The sequence below is a fragment of the Loxodonta africana genome, chromosome 3 (genome assembly GCF_030014295.1).
Source record: "Loxodonta africana isolate mLoxAfr1 chromosome 3, mLoxAfr1.hap2, whole genome shotgun sequence".
In the NCBI taxonomy this organism is placed as follows: Eukaryota; Metazoa; Chordata; class Mammalia; order Proboscidea; family Elephantidae; genus Loxodonta; species Loxodonta africana.
This window is the reverse complement of record NC_087344.1, coordinates 196,020,053-196,046,409: the sequence shown is the minus strand read 5'-3', so window position 1 is coordinate 196,046,409 and position 26,357 is coordinate 196,020,053. Positions and strand designations below refer to the sequence as shown.

General features: G+C 42.8%; 1 protein-coding gene across 2 annotated transcripts in view; it reads left to right on the top strand.

The window, feature by feature from the left end:
• Positions 1–12,005: 12,005 nt before the first annotated feature.
• CD244 (CD244 molecule) overlaps positions 12,006–26,357 on the top strand; it is a 51,638-nt gene continuing 37,286 nt past the window's right edge. The window contains exon 1 of one of the 2 annotated variants that reach the window (XM_023554181.2): positions 12,006–12,287. In XM_023554181.2, the coding sequence (XP_023409949.2) occupies positions 12,221–12,287 (67 nt within the window). In that variant the 5' untranslated portion in view covers positions 12,006–12,220. The remainder of the gene's footprint in view (positions 12,288–26,357) is intronic. The other variant, XM_023554180.2, reaches the window with a different exon arrangement.

Genomic DNA, 26,357 nt, shown 5'->3' with positions numbered 1-26,357 from the left:
TGCTATTGTGAACAATGCTACAATGAACATGGGTGTGCATATGTTTATTCGTGTGACGGGTCTTATTTCTCTAGGACATATTCTTAGGAGTGGAATTGTTGGATCGTAACCAAAAAACCAAAAACCCATTGCTATCGAGTAGATTCTGACTCATTGCGACTCTAAAGGACAGAGCAGAACTGCCCCATAGGGTTTCCAAGGAGCCCCCAGTAGATTCAAACTGCTGACCTTTTGGTTAGCAGCTATAGCTCTTAACCACTGTGCCACCAGGGTTTTCTTGCTGGATCATATGGTATTTCTATTTCTAGCTTTTTAGGGAAGTGCCATATCATCTTCCAAAATGGTTGTAGCATTTTGCATTCCCACCAGCAGTGGATAAGAGCTCCAATATCCCCACAGCCTCTCCAACAATTGTTACTTTCTGTTTTTTTGATTAGTGCCAGTAATGTCAGCGTGAGATGGTATCTTCTTGTGGTTTTGATTTGTACCTCTCTAATGGTTTTTTTTTTTTAATTAATTAATTTTTTTAATGGTTAGTGATCCTGAGCCACTTGAATGTCTTCTTTGGTGGAATGTCTGTTCATGCCCTTTGTCCATTTTTAAATTGGATTATTTGTCTTTTTGTCGTAGAGGTGTTGGATTTTCCTGTAGATTTTGGAGATCAGGATTTTGTCGGATTTGTCATAGCCAAAATTATTTTCCCATCTGTAGGTTGTGTTTTTACTCTTTTGATGAAGTCTTTTGATGAGCATAAGTGTTTACTTTTTAGAAGATCCCAGTTATCTAGCTTATCTTCTGGTGTTTGTGTATTGTTAGCTATGGTTTGTATCCTGTTAATGTTGTGTATTAGGGTCTCTAGTGTTGACCGTATTTTTCCTTCTGTGATCTTTATAGTTTTTGTTTTATATTTAGGTTTCTGATCCATTTTGAATTAGTTTTTATGTGTGGTATGAGGTATGGATCTCGTTTCATTTTTTTGCAAATGGACATCCAGTTTTGCCAGGACCATTTTTGTTAAAAAGGCTGTCTTTTCCCCGTTTGTTGGACTTTGGGTCCTTATTGAAGATCAGGTGACCCTAGGTGGATGGATTTACATCTGGGCAGGTTCTGGTTCTTGTAGGCTAGGATTATACTTGAGCAATTAGGCCAAGATGTGCTTGTTTTGCACATTTCTGAATTGCTATCTCCTGGAACAGTATCTGACATAATAGATGCACAATAAATATTTGAAGGAATAAATAAATGAGTTCAACAAGGTTGTTTTGGATGGAATTATGTCCTCCAAAAAGATAGGTTGAAGTCCTAACCACCCTCTGTCTCTGTAATTGTGATCGTGACCTCGTTTGGAAATAGAGTCTTTGAAGATATTATCAGTTACCATGAGGTTGTACTAGAGTAGGGGGCATCCTAATCCCATCTGAGTGGTGTCTATATAAAGAAGTGAAGAGACATAATAGACAGTCAGAGGAAAGACATCTGAGGATGCACCTGGTTGCCAAGGAACACTTGGGGCTACCAGAAGCTGAGAGAGGCAAGAAAGAATCTTCCCCTAGAGCCTTTGGAGAGAACATGGCTCTGCCAACACCCTGAATTCTGACTACTAGTTTCCAGAACTGTGGTATTTTGCGATGACAGTCCTTGGAACTGAATGCAAAGGTTAAGCTCCAAACAAGTAATATCCATATTCAGTTGTTCAATAAATATTTACTTAATGCCTACTATTTTCTGGGAGTCCTGGTGGTTCAAGTTATTAAGCATTTGACCGCTAACCAAAAGGTCAGCAGTTTGAATCCACCAGCTGCTCCTTGGAAACCCTATGGGGCAGTTCTACCCTGTCCTATAGGGTTGCTATGAGTCGGAATCAACTCAAATTCAATGGGTTTTACTATTTTCTGGGCACATTGGAGAGCTGCACAGACGATATGCACCACAAAATTTTTCTCCTCATGGAGCGTCCGCATACTAAGATTTTCACTGATAAAAAACCAGGCCTAATGGCCCTTCTGTGCAGGCCCTGGGGATGTGTCCCGCATATTTCTTGGAGGTATTTTGTATTAGTCGTATATTTTTGCAAACTTAGCAATTTCAAAAAAAAAAAAACTTCATACAACACATCAATTATCTCACATTTTCTGTGGGTTTTGCTGGGTCCTCTACTTCAGGGTCTCATCTGAAAGCTGTAATCATGTGTTCGCTGGGGCTGTGGTCTCCCATGGCTTGTTTGAGGAAGGATCTGCTTACAAGTGCACGTGGTTTTTGAGTACCTTGAAGTTTGCTGTACCAAAGGCCTCAGTTTCTTCCTGGCTGTGAGCCAGAAGCTGCCAACAGTTTCTTGCCATGTGGACCTCACCATCATGGCTTCTTGTTTCATCAAAGCCAGCAAAGGAGAAAGTCTTCTAGGATGGCTTTTCGCTGACCACGCCTCAAGGTCACTGCCAGAAGCAGAATCCTGAACTGTATGTGCTGAGGATATGACTCCACCCATCACAGCAATTCATTATTTTATTTTAATTTTCATTATTGCGTAGTAGCTTTTTAAAAATTTGTTGCAAAAATATGTAATACAACATTTACAAATTTAACATTTAGTTATAACAGTCAAGTTGTGCAACCATCACCAGTATCGGTTCTATTACAGCAATTCTTATGCTTCCATAATTTATGTTTTTGTTTGCACCTCACTACTTTTATTCAGGTACTCAGTGAATAAAAGGGAGGAAGCTCAGAGTGTTGTCGAAAATTCCCTAATTTCCATTTGGAACCTAGAATCCTAAATGATCCAGATAAGGAAAAAAAGGAAGACATGGAAACAATTTTCTTGTGCTAAGATTTCAAAAGGTCAACCAGAGTGGACTGAAGGAGATTTCACAGAGGTGGCAGGGCTCAGACAGGGAAGAGGGCTTCGGTCTTGCTCTTGTTACTGTGTGGAAACCCCAGGCTCTTACTAGGCATGATTCGTATTGGCCAATAAATGAGAGACCCAGGTGGCAGAACAAGAAAGTCACCTTCATTTCATTGTACGAGGAAATGTAGTCAGTTGGAGCTTGTGGCTGCCAAGATTGCTCGCCAAGGGCAGGCAGGTATGTTACTTTTAAAGGGGTTTACAAGTAGGGAGTTCATACAAGTTAGGTCAGCAAATTCTTAATCCTACTACACAGGTGCAAGGAGGTTTGCATATAACCTCCAAGCAAAAGCAGGATTCAAATGCAAAGCTGAGGTTGGGGGTGGGGGGATCCCAGCAAAGGAAATGATTTTGCAATACAACACTGTAGGGAAGGAAGCCAGGCAAAGAATGCAGCACTGTGGGGGTTCTGTCTTATTCTTATACCTTTAACCCAAAGGTAGGCAGGACGTAAAAATGTACACATGGGTGAAGAATAGGTCGTGCTGCAGGCCAATGCACCCTGGGCACACTGAGGCTTATGGAGGTATGATAAGCACAGTAAAGAAAGAGGACATGTATTTGGAATGTAGTTGTATCTGGAACAAGAAGACAGGACTGCTCCTTGGGCCTGTGGTTGATGGATGATAATCAGAATGTGAGAATATTCACTCAGTTTCTATTTGGCTTCTGTTCTTTTAGTTAAAAAAAAATTAAAAAAGGAATTTGGACTGAAATGAAAAAAAATATGTCATTCATCAACAAACGTATTGAATGCTGCTTTTAGGCCAGGAGATAACGCATGTATTGATTTCCCTTGAGATGGTTACTCAAGCAGGGAGGGGGGAATCTGACTTACCCAGAGGAGAGGGAGATGGTGGAGCCTCGAGAAGTCTTCTCTGAGGAAGTAGCATTTAAGATGAGACTTGAAAGACTACCAGAAACAAGTCAGATGGAAAGTAGGAAAAAGTCTTTTTCAGGTAGAGAGGAAAACATTACAAACACTCTGAAGCAGAAAGGGCTGGAATAATTCAAGGGGAACAAAAGGTTCATTGGCTGTAGTGTAGTGGGCAAGAGGGTGTATCCATCAGCTGTGCCTCAATAATGCTGTATAACAAACCACCCCAAAACTCAGTGGCATAAAATAACAATCATTTGTTCTTGCTCAATTGTCTGCAGGTTGGCAGGCTTCAAATGTTGGATTGGATCTGGTCTGCTTCACATGTCTCTCGTTTTCCTTGGATAGGTGGATACTTGGGGCATATTCTTCTCATGGCAATGGCAGAAGCACAAGAGGGAAAACCTAACCAAACAGGCCTATTTGAAACCTTCTTCCATCATGTCTGTAACATCTACTTTCCAATTGACCTAAGTAAGATACATGGCTAAGCTCAAATCAGTGATGTGTTGAAGTAAAATCTGACTAGTGTGGGAGAGGAAGGGAATGAACATTTTCTAAACAAAAATCGGATAAAGTCTGCAAAATGAAACTGGTAATCTCTGCCCACTGAACCTCATAGGGTTGTTATAGAATGAAATAACAACTATAGTTCCTTTGTTGAACACCTTCTGCTTCCAGGTACTTTGAATAAGCCATTACCATTTCTTCAAACATTCCTACAAGGTAGGCAAAGGCTGCCTGGTCTTGCCAGGAACCATATGCCAACTGTATTATTGGGGTTGGATGGAAGTGGGGTGTGATTTATTCTATTCATTTCCCATGCAATTTTTCTGATGATGCTGGTAGTTAAGGTGTGTGGAATGGGAAAACATGACACACTATGAACTTCCCTCCCCACCCTCTAGACGAGAGCCCAACTTCATTCCTCTTGTGCTCCAAAATGTAGATGATTCCCTCCTTGAGGACATTCTCTGAGAAGGGCTACAGGAGCTGGTCTATTTGCTGAATATGGCAACTCTCCAAACATGTGTCCCGCTCTATGGGCTTGTGACACTGGCAGAGGCAGGAAGGTTACATGGTCCAGGTAACCACCTAGGTAGGGCTGTGATCTGCCAGCTCTACATCACTGTAAGGCAGTGTCCCTGCTCCGTGGCCCTGCCCACGCATCATGACCTCCCTTTCTCTGGGCAGGGCCACAGAGAGGGGATACCTCATAGCAGTGATGTAGAGCTCTGCACCAGCTGGATTCTACAAGTCAGATGCTTTGCTTTCTTTTTCTATTTGAACCTGGTAGAGGAAGAGACAATGCTGGCCATTTAGTTCAGCAAGTTGCTGACCTGGAACTTAAGTCCAGATCTTTTGACTCAACCAGTGCTCTGTCCAGAACACCACTGGTGCCTCCAGTGGCAGCTGAGGCTGAGACTCTCAGGTGGCCTCCCCGCCCTGTCTAGCATCAGACAGGGTGACTGGAGATGGATGAAAGGCTGGAAAAAAAGAAGATGGACCTGAAGGGAACCAAAAGTATTTGCTGCCAAGGGGGAAGCAGAAGAAAAAAGAAATGAGCCCTGGGGTGTGGTCTCTAAGCAAACACATTAAGGGGGAGGTGGGATAACACTGATAACACTGCCTCCACCTCTCTGCAAGGGGCCTGACAAGAATCAAAAGCTGCCTGGCTTTTCTGGGGGTGGAATCAAAATGGAAAAAAAAAAAAAAAAAAACCAAACCCAGTGCCGTTAAGTCGATTCCGACTCATAGTGACCGTATAGAACAGAGTAGAACTGCTCCATAGAGTTTCTAAGGAGCGCCTGGTGGATTTGAACTGCCAACCTTTTGGTTAGCAGCCATAGCACTTGACCACTACACCACCAGGGTTTCCTCGAAATGTAACAGGAGGCAGAAAAAATATGAACCCCCGTCCTATCTGGGTGAGAGAAGGAAGAGAGAAGTACTATGGGAAAGTAGAAAAAGAGGGAGGAACTCAAACTATCCAGAACATAGAAAAGGAAGGAATACTCCCAAATTCATTCTAGGAAGCCAGCATAACCTTAATACCAAAGCCAGGCAAAGACATCACTAAAAAAGAAAACTGCAGACCAATATCCCTCATAAATATAAATACAAAAATTTTCAACAAACTCCTAGGTGATAGAATTCAAAAGCATATCAAAAAATACTATGCCATGATCAAGTGGGATTCATAGCAGGCATGCAAGATTGGTTTAACATTAGAAAATCAATCAGTGTAATTCACAACACAAATAAAACAAAGAAAAGAATCACATGATTGTATTAACTGACGCAGAAAAGGCATTTGATAAAGTTCAGTGCCCATTCCTGATAAAAACTCTCAGCAAAATAGGAATAGAAGGGAAATTCCTCAACATAATAAAGGGAATTTATACAAAACCAAGAGCCAACATCATCCTCAACAGAGAGAATTTGAAAGCATTTCCCCTGAGAACGGAAAACAACAAGGATGCCCTTTATCACCACTCTTATTCAACATTGTATTGGAAGTCCCATCAAGAGCAATAAGGCAAGAAAAGGAAATAAAGGGCACCCACATTGGTAAGGAAGAAGTAAAACTATCCTGTTCAAAGATAATACGAACCTATACATAGAAAATCCTAAGGACTCCCCAAGAAAGCTGTTGAAACTAATAGAAGAATTCGGCAAAGTGACAGGATACAAGATCAACATACCAAAATCCGTTGGATTCCTATACATCAGCAAAGATAACGGTTGAAAGGAAATCAGGAAAACAATACCATTTATAATAGCCCCCCAAAAGATAAAATGCTTAGGAATAAATTTAACCAGGGACGTTAAAGACTTATACAAAGAAAACTACAAAGCACTACTGCAAGAAACCAAAAGAGGCCTACATAAATGGAAAAACATACCGTGCTCTGGGATAGGAAGACCTTACTTTGTGAAAATGTCAGTACTACCCAAAGTAATATATAAGATAAAATACAATCCTGATACATATTCCAACAGCATTATTCTCTGAGACGGGAAAACTAATCATTAACTTTATATGGAAGGAAAAGAAAACTAAACCCGTTGCTGTCGAGTTGATTCTGACTCATAGGGACCTTATAGGACAGAGAAGAACTGCCCCCATACAGTTTCCAAGGATCGCCGGTGGATTCAAACTGCCAACCTTTTGGTTAGCAGCCGTAGCTTTCAACCACTACACCACCAGGGTTTCCAGAAGGGAAAGAGGCCCCAAATAAGTAAAGCTTTATTAAAAAAGAAGAGCAAAGTAAGAGGCCTCACACTACGTGATCTCAAAACCTACTATATGGCCATCGTGGTCAAAACAACCTAGGACTGGTACAACAGCAGACACATAGATCAGTGGAACAGAATTGAGAAATCAGATATAAATCCATCCACCTATGGATAGCTGATCTTCAACAAAGGACCAATTGGGAAGAGACAATCTCTTCAAAAAATGGTGCTTGCAAAATTGGATGTCTATATGTAGAAAAATGAAACAGTTTCCATACCTCACAGCATATACAAAAACTAACTCAAAATGAATCAAAGACTTAAATATAAAACCTAAAACTGTTAAGATCCTCAAGGAAAAATTAGGGACAATGCTAGGGGACCTAATATATGGCATAAATAGAATATCAAACATAACTAAAAATGCATACATGGAAGAAGATCAACTAGATAAATGGGACCTCCTAAAAATTAAACTCTTATGCTCAACAACAGACTTCTCCAAAAGAGTAAAAAGAGAACCTACAGATTGGGAGAAAAATTTTTGGCTACAACATACCCAACAAGGGTCTAATCTCTAAAATTTATAAAGAACTTCAACACCTCAAAAACAACAACAACAAAAAAGACAAATATTCCAACTAAAAAAGGGACAAAGGATACGAACAGACACTTCCCCAAAGAAGACATGCAGGCTGCTGACAAACATATAAAGAAATGCTCGCAGTCATTAGCAATTAAAAAACCAAAACCAAACCTCCTGCCATCAAGTTAATTCCCACTCATAGGGTTTCCAAGGAATGGCTGGTGGATTCGAACTGCTGACCTTTTGGTTAACAGTCAAGCTCTTAACCACTGTGCCACCAGGGCTCACATTAGCAATCAGAGAGACGCAAATAAAAATTACAATGAGATACCATCACAATCCAGTATTACTGGCACTAAACCAAAACCAAAACAAAACAGAAAATAACAAATGTCGGCAAGGATGTAGGGAGATTGGAACTCTTATACAGTGCTGGTGGGAATGTAAAATGGTACAAAGATTATGGAAAATAGTATGGCGCTTGTTCAAAAGACTAGAAACAGAAATACCATATGATGCAGCAATCCTACTCGTAGGTATATACCCAAAAGAAATAAGACCCATAAAACAAATAAACATATACACACCCCTGTTCACTGCAGCATTATTCACAATAGCAAAAACGTGGAAGCAACCTAATTGCCTATCAACAGATGAATGGATTAACAAACTGTGGTACATACATACAATGGAATACTACACAATGATAAAGACTAATGAGGGATCCATGAAACATCTCACAACATGGGTGAATCTGGAGGGCATTATGCTGAGTGAAATAAGTCAATTGCAAAAAGACAAATATTGTATGAGACTGCTATTATAAAGTAACAACAAAAGGTTTACACACAGGGAAAAGAAAACAAAAAACAAACTCTTTGATGGTTACCAGGGATGGGAAAGGAAGGGAAGGAAAATTACCAGAGAGATAGTAGACACGTGTTAACATTGGTGGAGGGAAAGACATTACACAGTATGGGAGAAGTCAGCACAACATGACCAAGACAAGAGTGAACACTGAGAGGAATGCAGGAATAAAGGACAATTATGGTAACTACTATAGCATAGAAAATCCTGCAACAATAGAATCAACAAAGAGTAGTCTATGAATGGATACATAGATAGATATGCCAAGAGGTGAGGGAGCAGGTGAGGGAGAACACCCATTGGCAGATACAGGTTTGGTAGTGGAAATTTCTAAATACATGACTGTAGGTGCTTGTTATGGATTAAATTGTGTCCCCCCAAAAGGTGAGCCTTCTTGGCTAGGCCATGATTCCCAGTATTGTGTAGTTGTCCTCCATTTTGTCATCTGATGTCCTTATCTTATGTGTTGTAAATCCTGTAAGATGTTAATGAGGCAGGATTAGAGGCAGTTATGCTAATGAGGCAGGACTCAAGCTACAGAATTAGGTTTTATCTTGAGTCGATCTGTTTTGAGATATAAAAGAGAGAAGTGAGCAGAGAGGAGAGGGACCTCATACCACCAAGAAAGAAGCCGCCAGAGAATGGAGCTTGTCCTTTGGACCCAGGGTCCCTGCAATGAGAAACTCCTAGACCAGGGGAAGATTGATGACAAGGACCGTTCCCCAGAACCGACGGAGAGAGAAAGCATTTCCCTGGAGTTGGTGCCCTGAATTCAAACTTCTTGCTTCCTAAACTGTGAAAGAATAAATTTCTGTTTGTTAAAGCTGTCTACTTGTGGTATTTCTGTTATAGCAGCTCTAGATAACTAAGACAGTGCCCCTCATATATTAATACAGACAATACAGCACAGTCAGGAAAACCTCTTAGATGTAACAAACATCTCATGGGATGAAGTTCCTAGGCTTGAAGGCAAAGGACCATGGGCTCAGAGGATACTTATGTCAACTGGCACAACACAGTTCTTAAAGACAATGTTCTACATCCTATTTTGGTGAGTAGTGTCTGGGGTCTTAAAAGCTTGTGAGATTTTAAGATACAACTAGCTCTAAGATACAACTAGCTCTAAGATATATCTGTTGTTCTCTTCTAGTCCAGAGCATAGGAGAGAGAGAAAAACTAAAGACTCAAGGGAGCAATTAGACGAAAGGACTAATGGACCACATGAACCACAGCCTAACACAACCCCAAGACCAGAAGAACTAGATGGTGCCCGGCTACCACTATCGACTGCTCTGACTGGGATTACAAGGAGCGTCCTGGACAGAGAGGGAGAAAAACGTAAAACAAAAGATCGAATTCACAAAGAAGACCAAAGACTTAATGGTCTGACATAAACTGCAGGAACCCCCAAAACTACGACCCCAGACATTCTTCTAACTGAGAATTGAAGCCACTCCTGAAGCTCACCTTTCAGCCAAAGATAAGGCAGCCCTATAAAACAATAACACTCACGAGGAACATGCTTCTTAGATTGATCAAGTATATGAGATCAAATGGGCAACATCTGCCCAAAAACAAAGACCAGAAGGCAGGAAGGGACAGGAAAACTGGACAAATGGAACCGGGGTACCTGGGGTGGAAAGGGATAGTAGGATGGTGCTGACACAATGCAACCAATGTCAGGAAATAATTTGTGTATAAATTTTTGAACAAGACACTACTTCGCTCTGTAAACTCTCACCTAAAGCACAATTAAAAAAAAAAAAGAGGAAGGCATATAGAAGTACAGTAGGAAACTTGGAACAAAAGCAAATTTTTATGAGAAAATGTTAATTTACCGGTATTTAAACTTGCGTATCAACTTGCATATAATCCCCAGGCCTGTTAGATTTTTCTAGTCCCCCCAGTCTTTAGATCCTTAGGTTTCTTCCCATGTCTCCCCAGCATATCATCAGCTTATCCAGAATTCTGCTCCTCAGCCCCCCTTCGCCCCTTTCCTCTCTACCCCTGCAATATCTGCTGGAATGGCTCAGTCTGGGATAATGGCTGTTTAGTCCCCATGCAAGCCTCTTCCTCCATATTCCCAAGGACAGAAAAAGTTTGAAAGTTTCTTGCCCATCTGCCCTTGGAAGAAACAGCAGGTGTGGGAGCAGAGCAAGTGACAAGGTTTTTTTTTTTTTAATTTTTTTTATTGTACTTTAGATGAAGGTTTACAGAACAAACTAGTTTCTCATGAAACAATTAGTACACGTATTGTTTTATGACATTTAACAACCCCACAACATGTCAACACTCTCCCTTCTCAACCTTGGGTTCCTGTCCGCTTATGCCTTCTAGCCCTTGCCCCTGGGCTGTTGTGCCCCTTTAGTCTCGTTTTTTGTTTTATGGGCCTGTCTAATCTTTGGCTGAAGGGTGAACCTCAGGAGTGACTTCATTACTGAGCGGAAAGGGTGTCTGGGGCCCATGCTCTCAGGGTTTCTCCAGTCTCTGCCAGGCCAGCAAGTTTGGTCTTTTTTTCCCCATTTTTTAAGCTCTTTATTTAACAGGGAAGTTGACTGAATTCAAATGATTTACGCAGCAAATATTCCTATTGCTTTTTTCTTTTTCTCTTAAATTGTACTTTAGATGATGGTTTACAACACAAACTAGTTTCTTATCTAACAGTACACACATTGTTTTATGACATTGGTTAACAGCCCCATGACTTGTCAATACTCTCTTTTCTCAACCCTGGGTTTCCTATTACAAGATTTCCTGTTCCCTCCTGCCTTCCTGTCCCTGCCCCAGGGCTGGTGTACCCCTTTAGTCTTGTTTTGTTCCATGGGCCTGTTCAATCTTTGGCTGAAGTGTGAACCTCAGGAATGACCTTATTACTGAGCGGAAAGGGTGTCCGGGGCCATACTCTCAGGGTTTTTCCAGTCTCTGTCAGGCCAGTAAGTCTGGTCTTTCTTTTTGAATTAGAATTTTGTTCTATATTTTACTCCAGCTCTGCCTGGGACCCTCTATTGTGGCCCCTGTCAGAGCAGTGGTGGTAGCCGCGCACCATCTAGTTGTACGGGACTCAGTCAGGTGGAGGCAGTGGTAGATGTGGTCCATTAGTCCTTTGGACTAATCTTTCCCTTGTATCTTCTTGTATCTTTAGTTTTCTTCATTCTTCCTTGCTCCCGAAAGCGTGAGACTAGTAGAGTATCCTAGACTAGTGGAGTATCCACAGGCTTTTAACACTCCAGACACTACTCACCAAAGTAGAGTGTAGAAGATTTTTCTTAATAAACTGTGTTATGCCAAATGAGCTGGATGTTCCCTGAGATGATCCCCAGTCCTCAGCCCAGCAATTTGTCCCTCAGGGAGTTTGGATGTGTCTATGGAGCCTCCATGACCTTGCCTTGTACAAGTTGTTCCCCAGCATTGTGTACTGTCTTACCCTTCACCAAAGTTACCATTTATCTATTGGGGACAAGGTTTTGAAGCTGGTTTTGTGAGTCACTGTGAACTCTCAGCACCGCCCACTTGAGAAAACTTCACAAGTTCAGTTTGTGGGAACTACTAAACCAGGTCCAGGGCTCGGTCTTTCTCGCAGCCTTTTCAGCTCACAGCAGATGAGAACAGATACGAGATGAGGAAATTGTGGCTGGACGGCCAGTGAAGCAGTCTGTTCCCCCTCTCCCACCGCTGTCAGGTGGCTGCAGAGCCTGAGTGCTGCAGAGTGCCCAGTGGGAGAGAGGACCTGGCCTGGCCCCTCTGTCCTATGGGCACGTTGGGTCAAGCTCTCACCATCACGATCCTCCTGCTCCTAACGAGACATTGGAACCAAGGTAAGGAGGTCCAGCCTGGTGTGGAGTGAGGGTTGGCATGGACTAGAGGCTATGCTCCTCAGTGATATGGAAGCCAGAGTCTCTGGACTTGGTCTTGTCGACAGTCATCTGGAATGGTGGCTCTGAGGGCTTCTGACAGCTCTGGATCTTCTAAATCAGGCAGGATAGGCCTGGAGTGGGGCGTGAGGTCATGAGAGCTGCATGTATCCTGCCCCAGCTCTCCAGCTGCCTCAGCATGGAAGGTTCTTTCTCCCAGCTTCCATTTGCCTTTCTGTGGGGGCGAAGGCCTCCTCCCCACTGCCTGTGAGGAGGAGAAAGGCAACATCCTTCTCTGACTGGGGTGTGGTTATCAACAGAGAGAAGTGGCCCCTGGGCTTGGCTTCTGCAGAAAGTTGGGTGGTTCTGGAGCTTGTGGACAGTCAAATTGATCCTTGAGACAGGCAAGCTGGGCTCTGAGGAGGGAGGGTGAGGACAACAGTCAGGACAGAAGCTTTATGAGAATGGCCTGGTACCCCAGGTTCTGCAGCAACCAGGAGACCACAGGAACCTGGGGATTTTTAGGGCAATGTTGGCCTGGTAGAGGGGGAAGAGGAGATAATATTAGGAAGCCCTACAGCAAACCTAAAATTGCCTGCTGGGCAGAGAGGCCTCTTGTGTTTACTTGAGGGTGGGGTGGGTATCCCAGCTGAGTGTTGCTCCCCTCTTTCTCAAACCTTGGAGTCCAGGGTGTTCAGGGACTTGGATCCTGAATTTTAGGTTGGTGACTATGTGGAGGGCATTGTGGGAGGAGATGGAGCAAGAGAAGGGTGGGTACATTCTGGGTACAAAGGGAGGAAACTGAGGAACAGGTTATTGTTTGTTCAGGGCCTGTTAGAGGCCCAATATGGATTAAAAGCCCCACCCCTGGGCATTTTATGGTGCTTTATGACAATTTTTTTCCTTATCCATGATTTAATCAGGATCATGTCTTGTATTCTGTTCTCATGTTTCTTTAGTCGTCTTTAGCCTGTAACTGTTCCAGAACCTTTCTTTGTCTTTCAGGACGTTGACACTTTTAAGAGCACAAGCCAGTTGTTTTTAGAAGGCCTCTCAGCGTGGGCTTGTCTCACATTTTCGCATGATGATTCCAGATGTGCATGCATGGCAGAACAGTACAGAAGTGATGCTGTGTCTTCCTCAGTGCTACTTAATTTACTGAAGAATTTTACTAATATGCATAATATATACATAAGATGGAATCCCTGGGTGGTGCAAACAGTTAAGCATTTGGCTACTAACCAAAAAGCCAGTGGTTCAAAACCACCAGGAGGTGCCTCAGAAAAAAATGCTCGGAGATCTGCTTCCAAAGAGCACAGCCATTGAAAACCCTATGGAGCACAGTTCTACTCTGATGCACCTGGGGTCGCCATGGGTCAGAATCAACTCAATGGCAACTGTTTTTCTTTTTTAAATAGGAGCCCTGGTGGCGCAGTGGTTAAAGTGCTTGGCTGCCAACCGAAAGGTCAGCGGTTCGAACCCACCAGCAGCTGTGTGGGAGAAAGGTGTGGCAGTCTGCTTCCGTAAAGATTTACAACCTTGGAAACCCTATGGCGCAGTTCTGCTCTGCCCTATAGGGTCTCTACGAGTCAGAACAACTGGATGGCAGTGGGTTTGGTTTTTGGTAAAATACTCATGTCACCCTTTGGCTTTGAAAAGTCTTCCTAAGGTTTCTCATTTCGTGTAAAAAAAAAAGACCATGTATTTTACCTTGGCCTGTGTGATCTACCATACAGTGACCTCCCTCACCACCTCCTTTTGTCCCGTCTTGCTTATTGAGTTTCAGCCACGCTGGCCTGTTTGTTCTCTAGCATATTCCACTTCAGGACTTTGCATTCACGGTTCCCAGTACCTGGAATTCTGTTCCACTTGGTAGCCGCAAGGCTAGCTCCCTCACGCCTTCAGGGTTTTGCTCAAATACCACCTTTTCAATAGTGCCTTTCTTGTTAAAAATGTTAATGCCCTTTCTTAGTTGTCTTGTGCTGCTATATCAGAAATACAAGTGGTTGGCTTTAACAAAGAGAAATTTATTCTCTCACAGTTTAGGAGGCTAGAGGTTCAAATTTAGGGCACCAGCTCCAAGGGAAGGCTTTCTCTCTTTTTCCGCTCTGGGAGAAGGTCCTTGTCATCAATTTTCCTCCGGTCTAGGAGTTTCTCAGTGCAGGGATCCTGGGTCCAAAGGACACCCACCACGCCGGGTGCTTCTTTCTTGGTGGTATGAGGTCCCCCTTCTCTCTGCTCAATTCTCTCTTTTATATCTCAAAAGAGATTGACTCAAGATACAACCTAATTCTTTAGGTTTGAATCTTGCCACATTAACATAACTGCCTCGAATCCTGCCTCATTAACATCACAGAGGTTAGGATCTACAACACAGGATGATTACATCAGATCACAAAATGGTGGACAACCATGCAGTACTGGGAATCATAGCCTAGCCAAGCTGACATACATTTTTGGGGGACACAATTCAATCCATAATATTCCCTAACTCTTTTATCTCCCTCTCTGCTCAATTTTTCTCTATAGTATTCATTTCCATTTTACAGATTATACGTTTTATATTCTGCCCCTCAGCCTCCTCATTACCCCACTAGAAAGTTAACTTCTTGAGTTGCGGGGCTTTTGTCTTTGTTCTCTGCTGTATCCTCAGCACCTAGAACCATGCTGGGTACAAGTAGACTCTCAATATATACTTACTAATGAATAAATGGATATTTTAAATGGTTCTCGAAATAAAGTGAGAATTTTTCTGTCTACCGTAGAGTTTCAGTTGGGAAATGCTGTTCTAGATTTTAAATCATGTACTACCTCTATGGCCTTGATAAAGTTAACTAACCTTTCGTTTCTCAGGTTTTTTCATCTGTAAAATGAGGTTGACAGTGGTGACGGCTTTATAGGACTGTTGTGAGGATTAAATAAGATACAGCATGTAATTAACAAAATGCTTGAATTACAATGAATACCCCAAAATGGGCCCTCATTAAGCTCTTTGGATGCAGAGTGTATATTTAGCTTAGTTTTGCAAGCAGAGCCAAGAAGAGAGTCTGTTTTGTAATCCTTTGCTGACTTAATTGACAAGAAAGAGATTTGGTAAAGAATTCCAGGATGAGGTGATAAAATTTTAATGTGTGACCCTTTCTGAGGGTTTTTTTCTGGTTATAGTCAGTATCTTAGGGAGGCTACAGCATCTTTTTTTTAACCTAAAGGAACATGTCTCCAAGACATTTAATCATATTATATTGTATTATAAAATAACTCTAATTGTTTTCACAATTTTCATCCCCACCTCTATTCCCATTCCTTCTCTGGATATTTTTTTAAGCATCTCTGTACCAGGCACTGGGCTAGGTATTGAGGATTCAGGGCTGAATAAGTAGAAGTGGCCCCTTCCTTCACTAACCTATGCCCTAGTAAGGAAGACATACTAAACCTATATCACACAAGTCGATATGTAATTACAGTTGTAATCACTGAACAGCACAGTGCCTAACACATAGTAAGGGCTCAAAACATGCTTGTTGAATGAATAAATAAAGTATTTGCAGGCATTTTAGAAGCAGATAGGGATGATTTTGGGGTCTGGTGTGTTGGGGGAACAGAGACTTTCAAATCCCTACCCACAGCTGCTGTGATGGAAGGAACTGTGTCCCCCCAAAATGTTTGTCAACTTGGCTAGGCTATAATTCCCAGTATTGTGTGATTGTCCACCGTTTTGTAATCTGATACGATTATTTTGTGTTGTAAATCCTAACCTCTACGATGTTAACGAGGCAGGATTAGAGGCAGCTAAATTAGTAAGGCAGGACTCAATATATAGGATTAGGTTATATTTGAGTCAATCTCTTTTGAGATACAAAAGAGAGAATCAGGCAGAGAGGAGGGGGCCCTCACGCCACCAAGAATGAAGAGCCAGGAGGGGAGTGCGTCCTTTGGAGCCGGGGTTCCTACCCTGAGATGCTCCTACATCAGGAGAAGAGTGATGACAAGGACCTTCTCACAGAGCATACAGAAAGAAAGACTTCCCCTGGAGGTCACACCCTGAATTTGGACTTTTATCCTCCTAAACTGCGAGAGAATAAATTTGTCTTTGTTAAAGCCATCCACTTGTGATATTTCTGTTACAGCAGCCATAGATAACGAAGACAGCCGCTAACCGAAAGGTTGTTGGTTTGAACTCAACAGTCACTTCGTGGGAGAAAGATGTGGCAGCCTGCTTCTCTAAAGATTTACTACCTTGGAAATCCTATGGGGGTAGTTCTGCTCTGTCATATAGAATAGCTATGAGTTGGGCTTGACAGCGCACAACAGTAGGTAATGACTACCAAGGAGAACTACATAAGCAGTATAGTGTCATTAAAAAAAAAATTCTTGCCTACAGGAGTGGGCCTGGGCCCCAAAGTTCATTTTGGACCCTAAATTCAGATTTTGGTTGTGAATCCCCAAAGGACACACAGAGGCTGTGAACCCCCAGGGGCTGTGGGACCTGGGGTAACAGTGCTGGACAAGAAAAGGTTAAGGGGCAGCATCTCATGGGTTAGCCATAAAGGTTTCTCGGATTTGGTCCCTGGCTTTTGGGATGTGAGTGACAGGTTGAGGATGACTCTGAGGTTATGAGCCTATGTGACAGGAGGGTGATAGTCCCTCAATCCCCTTGCCCAGGGCTTCATCCCCATGCCTGGGCCTGGTGGTGCCAGGTCAAATGTAGGGTGAAGCTGGGCGAGGGATTCCTTGGGGTCAGAAATAGATGGACCTAATGAACTTCTTCCTTCTCTTGCTATGTTGAAACTTCCACTTCTCAGGGAAGGGTATCTAATTGCTACCACTTAGGCTGGGCTCCAGGCAAGCTCAGAGAGTGGTGGAGTCTTTTTTGCTCATCTCTTCCTCGTTGTAACTTCTCTGAAACAGAAGGTCAATGGTAAAGTAGCTGGGCACGGGCTGAGATTGGGGCTCAGAGAACCCAGGGTAACAGCACCATTCTGAAGGGAACCTGGCCCTATGAAATACACTTTATGTATAGCCAAGATGTTGGCTTAAAAAATTTTTTTTTTAATGTGGTCCCAACCAGTGCCGTCGATTCGATTCCAACTCAGTAAGATATGTATTATAAAACATTTGCCATTTCAAACATTTTTACGTGTACATTTCAGTGACAATTAGATTTCACCGTTGTTGTGTAACCACCATTGCTATTTGTTTCCAAATTTTTTCATCACCCTTGACAGAAACAGCACCACTTAAGTGATAACTTCCCATTTCCCCCTCACCCACCCCTGGTGACCACTAATAAACTTTAGTGTCTATGTATTTGTCTATTCCACATACATCATACAAGTGGGGTCATATAATATTTGGCCTTCTGTGTCTGCCTTCTTTCACTTAGCACAAGGTTTTCACGAGTCATCCATGTTGTAGCATGTATCAGAGCTTCATTTCTGTTTATGGTTCAATAATATTTCATTGTATCTATACGCCACATTTTGTTTATCCGTTCATCTGTTGTAGACATTTGTGTTGTTTCCACCTTTTGGCTATTGTGAATAGTACTGCAATGAGCACTGGTATACAAGTATCTGAGATTCTGCTTTGAGTTCTTTTAGGAATTTCTGGGTCACAGGGCAAAATATTCTGTCCCATTGTTCCCCTTTGTGTGTGTGTGTGAACGTTTTATTGTGGTTTAGGTGAAAGTTTACAGAGCAATTCAGTTTTCCAGTCAACAATTTATACACAGATTTTTTCATAATGTTGGTTTCGATCCTCTTGATGTGTCAGTGCTCTCTCCACTTCCACCATGGTTTCTCTGTTTGCGTTTGCCCAGCTTTCCTGCCCCTTCTGCCTTCTGAACTTTGTTTTTGAGCAAATGCTACCCTTTTAATCTCATATATTTGAATGTTCTGAGGAGCTCATTCCTCACTTGTGTTATTGCTTGCTCCATAGGCCTGCTTATTATTTGGCTGAAAGATGATCTCTGGGAGTGGGTTCAGTTCCAAGTTTGAAGGGTGTCTATGGGCCATAGTCTCAGGGGCTCTACCAGTCTCTATCAGACCAGTAAGTCTGGTCTTTTTTTTTTTTTTTTACTTTTATGAACTTGAATTTTTTCTACATTTTTCTCCCACTCTGTCCAAGACCTTCTTCTATGATCCCATTCAGAGTGGTGGGTAACGGTAGCTGGCCACTGTCTAGTTCTTCTGGTCTCAGGCTAGAGGTCTCAGGCTGTGTTTATGTGGTCCATTTGTCCTTGGATTAATTGTTTTCTTGATTCTTTGGTTTTCTTCACTCTTCTTTGCTCTAGACGAGGAGAGACCAATTGTTGTATCCTGTTTAACTTTTTGAGGAACCACCAGACTGTTTTCCAAAGTGTCTGCATCATTTTATAATATTACTAGCAATGGATTCATCCTCTCAAACACTTGTTATTTTCCATTTTTTGATAGTATCCATCCTAATGGGGAGGAGGGAGTGGTATCTCACTGTGGTTTTGATTTGCATTTCCTTAATGACTAACGACGTTCAGTATCTTTTCATGTGCTTGCTGGCCATTTGTATACTTTCTTTGGAGAAATGTCTATTCAAGTCCTTTGCCCATTTTTTAAAATTGACTTGTTTGTCTTTTTGTTGTTGAGTTGGTGTTCTTTATGTATTTGAGATAAAAAAAAAAAAAAAACCCATATTGGACACCACATTTTTATGCAAATAACACATCTTCTATGTTTGTTCATCAACTGCTCCCTCTCCCTTTGAGTCATTTTCATAAGTGCTGTTATGCCTTTTTTTTTTTTTTTACATGTTGCTATAAAAAAGGAGCATAGTGTTTTTACGAAAATACCTCACTGAGGGGAGGGAGCAGGTATCAAACAAACATAGAGGTCACGTTTTATTTGCATAAAACTATGGTATGTGGTTCCCAAATACTTCTTCTCATTCTGCAGGTTATCTCTTCACTTTCTTGAGAAAGTTCTTTGTTGCACAAAAGTTTTTAATTCTGATGAAGTCCAATTTATCTATTTTTTTCTTTTGTTGATTGTGCTTTTGGTATCGTATCTAAGAATCCATTGTTGAAACTAGGCCCTGAATCATTATCCCTGTATTCTATTAGTTTTATGGTCTCAGTTCTTACATTTCAGTCATTGATCCACTTTGAGTTAATTTTTATATATGGTGTGAGGTATGGGTCCAACTTCATTCTTCTGCATGTAGAGATTCAGTCGTCTTATCATCGTTTTTTGAAGAGACTATTATTTCCCCATTTTGGGTACCCTTGTTGAAAATCAATTGACCACAGATGTATGGGTTTATTTCTGGACTCTCATTTCTATTCCCTTGATCTGTGTCTTCATCCTTATACCAGTACCAGATGGTTTTGATTACTGTACCTTTATAGTATGCTTTGAAATTGGGAAGTGTGAATACTTCTATTCTATTTTGTTCTTTCAGGTCATTGGTTTTTTTTAAACAAACCTTTTTTTATTGAAGTGCAATGTGTACAGAAAAGTGCTGTGATGAATGAATGCTTAATATGGCCCTTCTAGCCATGGTCTTTGTGATTTACACACAGTGATTGAGTGGAACTATGCAAATAAGGTATTTGGAACCCTAACAAAGGAATTGGTCAGTTTTGTCATTCCTCTAGGCTTAAAGTGAGCCATCTCAGAGGTGGGAGGAGAGGATATCACCACCACCAAGGAAGAAGAACCAGAAGCGAAGTGTGCCCTTTGGGCCTGGGAGACCCCTGAAACCAGGAGATGGAGACAGAGACAGATAGAGCTGTAACACTGAATATTGTGAGAAGTGGTGGCAGAGGAATGGAAGCAGCAGAGACAGGAGATTAGCAGGAGACCGGCGGGAGCTGGTGCAGCGGGCCAGGAACCCATGGAGTGAGAAAGCTGAGTGACCTCAGGAAGGAGGCTTACTGGTGGGGTGGAGTGCCTTGGGGCACATATTGGCAGAGCTAAAAGAGCTTTGTAACACTTGGCCAAGCAGGGCAGAGAACAAGGGTCAGAGAGAGGTGTGCCTTCAGGTATAGCTGAGAAGACGCTGTCCTGATGGAAAATCTGCATCCTGAGCATTCCTGAACTTGAATTGTAACCTGTTACTTTTCTAAAAAAACCCCATAATCATGAATATTGTCTGTGAGTTTTGTGTGTCCATTGCAATGAATTACCAAACTCAGTGGAGAAGTAGAGTGTGTTGTGGGAGGGACAGATGGTGTTCAAATTGGTAAAAAGATTAGAGGGTTGTCTTAGCCATCTACTGCTGCTATAACAGAAATACCACAAGTGGATGGCTTTAACAAAGAGAAGTTTATTCTCTCATAGTCCAGGTAGGCTAAAAGTCCGAATTCAGGGCTCCGACTCCAAGGGAAGGCTTTCTCTTTCTGTTGGCTCTGAAGGAAGGTCCTTGTGTTGCATCAGTCTTCCCTTGGTCTGGGATCATTTCGGCACAGGAACCTCAGGTCCAAAGGAAGTGCTCTGCTCCTGGTGCAGCTTTCTTGGTGGTATGATGTTCCCGTCTCTCTGCTTGCTTCTCTCTTTTATATCTCAAGATATTGCCTCAAGACACAATCCAATCTTGTAGCTTGAGTCCTGCCTCACTAACACAACTGCTGCCCATCCTCCCTCATTAACATCATAGAGGCAGAATTTATAACATATAGGAAAATCACACAATACTGGGAATCATGGCCCAGCCCAATTGATACACAAATTTTTGGGGGGACGTAATTCAATCCATGACATTCTACACTTTGGTTCCCAAAAAATCACATTCTTGCAGCATGCAAACATATTCACCTTATCATATCATAGCAAAAGCCTTAACTCCAAATCCAAGATCCAGAAATTCCTCTTCATCTGTGAAATCTAGAATACGAGTTATTTGCTTCTAAGGATACAATGGCAGAACAAGCACACACTAGACATTTCCATTACAAATGGGAGAAACTGGAGGAAAAGAAGGGATAATAGGCACCAGGCAAGTCAGCAGAACACATTACATTAGCCCTCAAAGCTTTGAAAATAATCCCCTGTTCTCTGAGACAACTTGCACAATGACCCTGCCTTCCAGGCTCTAAGTATTGGCCACACTCTCCAGATTCTGAGTGGAGGCCCCTTGGCCCTGGGCTTCAGTTTTGCCTTCCAGACCCACCAGGACAGCAACTCTGCTCCTTTGGCTTTAGGCACATCATTCTCTTAGTCCATCAGAGTGGTGACTCCACCCTTAGAAACACCAGAGGCCATGGCCCCACCCTTTGAAACCCCTGAGGTCATGGCCATACCTTTTGAGACTGAGGCAGCTCAGCTTCTTGTGTTCCTTCTCTCTTTAGCTTCTGCTTCATGGTTTCTTGGCCCCTGGGTTCTTTGGGCCTCACGTCTGCATCTGTCCTGCTGGGGCAAGTGTTCCAAAGCTCTGTAGCTCCACTGATAAGTGCCTGGAGGCATCCCACTCCACCAGGAAGCCTCCTGCACACAGGCACTCAGCTGTCTTGCTCCATGGGTTGGCAAGCCTAGATCCACCACTAAGTGCCCAGAGGCACCCCACTCCACCAGGAAGCCTCCTGCACAGAGGCACTCAGCTCCCTTGCTCCATGGGTTGGCTCCAGCACTGTCTGTTGCTGGTCTCCTTGTTCTGCTGTTGCTGGTTCACTGCTGCTGCTGCCTCTCTGCCTCTACAGGTTCTCTGCTGCTGCTGGTCCTCTGTTACTGCTACTCCTGTATCCATTCACAGTTTCAAAACCTCTTCCATATTTTAGGCATGTGATAGAGCACCACCCCACCCTTGATACCATATTTTGTCTTAGTCATCTAGTGCTGCTATAACAGAAATACCACAAGTGGATGGCTTTAACAAAGAGAAGTTTATTCTCTCACAGTCCAGGTAGGCTAAAAGTCTTAATTCAGGGTGCCAGCTCCAGGGGAAGGCTTTCTCTTTCTGTTGGCTCTGAAGGAAGGTCCTTGTGATGCATCAGTCTTCCCTTGGTCTAGGAGCATCTCAGCACAGGAACCTCAGGTCCAAAGGACGTGCTGTGCTCCTGGTGATGCTTTCTTGATGCAATGATATCCCTGTCTCTCCACTTGCTTCTCTTTTTTATATCTCAAGATATTGCCTCAAGACACAATCCAATCTTATAGTTTGAGTCCTGCCTCACTAACACCACTGCTGCCTGTCCTCCTTCATTAACATCATAGAGGCAGGATTTACAACACATAGGAAAATCACACAATACTGGGAATCAAGGCTCGGCCTAACTGATACACACATTTTTGGGGGACATAATTCAATCCATGACAAGGGTGTAGGCATGTCTGACTTCTGTGTCAGAGGAATCGGCCTTGGGCTGATGCTGATGGTGATTTTCTCTCCCGCTCGTGAAGTTAGAGGAGGTCAGACACTGCCTCCACTCCATTTTTACATGTGCACAAAATTATGAGTGGACATCTCAATGAATTATCTTTATTGGAACACACTCTTGAATCCACCACATGTTCTTACCCATTGATTCCTTCCTTCTTCTTCCCGAAATATAACCACTATCCTGACTTCTAATATTATAGGTTAGTTTTGCCCAAATATAAGTGGAATTATATAGTGTGTACTCTTGTGTCTAACTTCTTTTGCTCAACATCCTGTAAGATTTGTCCATACTATTGCTTGTATCAGTTCATTTTCATGGCAGTGTAATATTTCATTGTAGTCAAGACCACAATTTATTTATCCATTCTACTATTGACGGCCATGTGTGTTATTTCTAGTTTTTTTTTGCCATTATAATAATACAGCTTTTTTTGTGTGTGCATGTATGTTGAGTATATTTCTAGGTGTAGAATTGCTGGATCATGGGGGTGGATATACATTCACCTCTAGCAGATACTGCCAAACTGTTCTGCTAGGTGGGTGAATGAAACAGTGCCTGAGAGTTCCATGTTGTTTCAGAGCCATGGGGTTTTTATTGCGAGGGCCTGCAACGTGAGAAATGAAAGCACAGGGAACAACATTTCTGTGGCTTCCCTGATATCCTGCATGGAGTTCCCACCACTAGAGTCCTTCTTTGGGGTTAAATGAGTTGCATTCTTGAATTTAATTAACTAACGAATGAAACAAAGATTCGTTAAGTACCTACTATGTTCTGAGACTACGCAAAGTTTTGTGGGGGAAGTAAAGATGAAACAGATGTTGATTCTGCACTGAAGAAAATTTCATACAGTTAGGGGTAAATGTTGTTTGCTGCTGTAGCGTCGACTCCAACTCATGGCGACCCTATTTACAACAGAAAGAAACGTTGCCTGGTTCTGTGTCATCCTCACAATTGCCAGTACTTTCGAGTCCATTGTTGCAGCTATTGTGCCAATCCATCTCACTGAGGGTCTCCCTCGCCCTTGTCGGCCCTCTACTTCACCAAACATGATGTCTTCCTCTAGCAATTGATCCTTTCTGATGACATGCCCAAAGCGAGTGAGTCAGACAATGTTCTGTTGTGAGTGATAAGGTTTTCATTGGTTAATTTCTGGAAATAGATCATCAGGTCTTTCTTCCCAGCCTGTCTTAGTCTGGCAGCTGAAACCTGTCTATCATGGGTGACCCTGCTGGTATTTGAAATAGCAGCAGTATAACTTCCAGCATCACAGCAACATGCAAGCCACCACAGAATGACAAACTGACAGGCGGGGGACGGCAGGGGAAATAGGCATGTACAATAAGAACTGTAAGCGAAAATAGAAAATGCTAAGAAGTACTGACAGGCAGGATACATTTAGAATGCAAAGGGAGCTAAGAAAATGGAGATTCCTTATAGGAAGGGATACCGGGAAATTGGTCTTGAAGGATAAAAAAAAGTTGAGAAGATCGAGATAGAGCAGGAGGGAATTCTAAGCAGAGGGAACAGCCTGAGCAAAAGTATTGCAAACACAGGATTTGAACGGGAACCATGAAAGGCAAATGCATTTATCTTGGAGAAAGACAGTGTTATAAACGAGATGATTTGGTAACCGACACAAACAGGTGGAGGGAGGCCCTAAAGGAGTAGGACATGAGCTAGGTAAGTTTTGATGGAGGTAAGGGGGTTGCATTGCCTGAGGAGAGGAGTCAATATGGTTGATATGGGTGGGTCTAAGTTGAGAAGAAGAGAGGAGATAAAGTAGGGATGTGGGCCCCGGAGGATACTTAATCTATCTTATGCTTTTGCCTTGCCTAGACTCCTGACCCTGCTCTAGTACTTTTGGGGTGTCTCTGGGCTTTCTATACCTGTCCCCGGAAGTTATCCCCTACCCAAGCCTGGCTTCACTGGCCTGAGCTGAGAAAACCTCAACATCCTTTTCTTGGCTGATGGAAGGTACACTTGCTCTGAGAATCTCCCCTGTCCTGCTCTCCAGGCTCTCAGGCCTCTTGCCTCAGGCCCAGCAGGTCCAGTTTAGAGGAACCTGAGCTGACAGTGGACACAACACAGCTTTGGAGCCTGCAGTTCCTGCACCAAGGCTCAGAGCTGGGCTGGACTCATCGATGGGTCACATTATCTAGCTGACCATCACTTCTTCCTGAGGAGGCAGTGTTCTCGGCCCCTCCCTCAGCAGAGTTACTGTGTCACCCGACATTCTCTTAACCACCGGAAGAGAGCCTAGAAGCTGCTGAGCAGTAGCAACAGCAGTAGCAGCGGCTCTGGGGCCTTGTCCGACCACCAGAGTCTGCTGTGGTTTTTCCCCTCTAAACTTTTCAGCACTCATTAAGAGGCCCTCCCCTACTTTTGCTGCACTTGTGAGGATTTGTACTGAAGTTATCTTTGCATACTGACATTTCTTGTCTGTCCACAGCTGAGGTCTTTTTGTACCAGTCACAACACCTACTGCATAGTTCCTGTTCACTTGCCTTTCTAGTGTACCCACTCCATGACCTTCCTCTGCCCCCATCCCCTTCCAGCCCTGTTTTGATCCTGTTCTTCTCTTGTTATGATTTGGCTTCCATTTCTTATTTAAAATCCTGCCCTTGCCCTATGGACTTTGATTTTGTGACTAGTACTTTTGGCTCCTATCCTGGAGCACTTAGACTTGGCTTGTCTTGTTGCTGTTGGCATTTTCTTCTGCAAAATACCCAGTGTCCATCTGTAGTCTCAGCCCATTGGTCCCTTAGGCAGGGTGGAGATTTGGATATCTGTCACTCAGCCCAGGGCCTGGTTAATGAAATGTATATTCATCAGTGTGGCTTCCTCTCTATCGGGTCTTACCCTTGCTTGACCCTTCACATAACTGACATTACCAATTAACTAGTTGTGGGTGTCCCATCTCTGTACCTTTTGTTGTTGTTGTATGTTGTTAAGTTGATGCTGACTCACAGCGACCCTATATGACAGAGCCCCATAGGGCTTCCTAGGTTATAATCTTTATGGGAGCAGATCCCCAGGTCTTTTCTCCCATAGAGCCACTGATGGGTTCTGACCACTGACCTTTTGGTTAGCAGCTGAGCACTTAACCATTGTGCCATCAGGGCTCCTTTTTACCCTTCAGCACTTGCTTACTATGTATAAGGAATTATTTTCATCTTTCTGTGTACTATTTTATTCCAAACTCTCCTCCATCTCACTTACCTGAACTAGTCAGTCTCTTGGATGTAATTTGGTCTCCTTATCTTCTCCCTTTTCCATAGCAAAGGGAAGTGATACTATGCTTCTGGGAAATGAAGACTCACAATAGGCATCTATTTCTTTGCAAACCCTGTCAATCACGAAGACCATATCTCTTGGTCCTTCTATCTCTGATAATCTGCATGGTTTCCTGAAAAAATTGCCACACCCCCCCAGCCACTCTGTCACATCACCTTTGAAAACTTTCTTCATGGCATGGCATTTATGCCTCTCTGAAAGAATCTTTGTTTAATTTTTCACTTACTTATGGTATTTAACCCAACTGAAATGTAAACTTCATGACAGCAAGGAGATTGTACGTCTTATTCCAATGCCTAAAGCGGTGGCTCTCAACTAGGGGCAATTTTGTCCTCCTAGGGGACCTTTGGCAATGTCTGAAGACATCTTGATTGTCACACCTGGGCGTG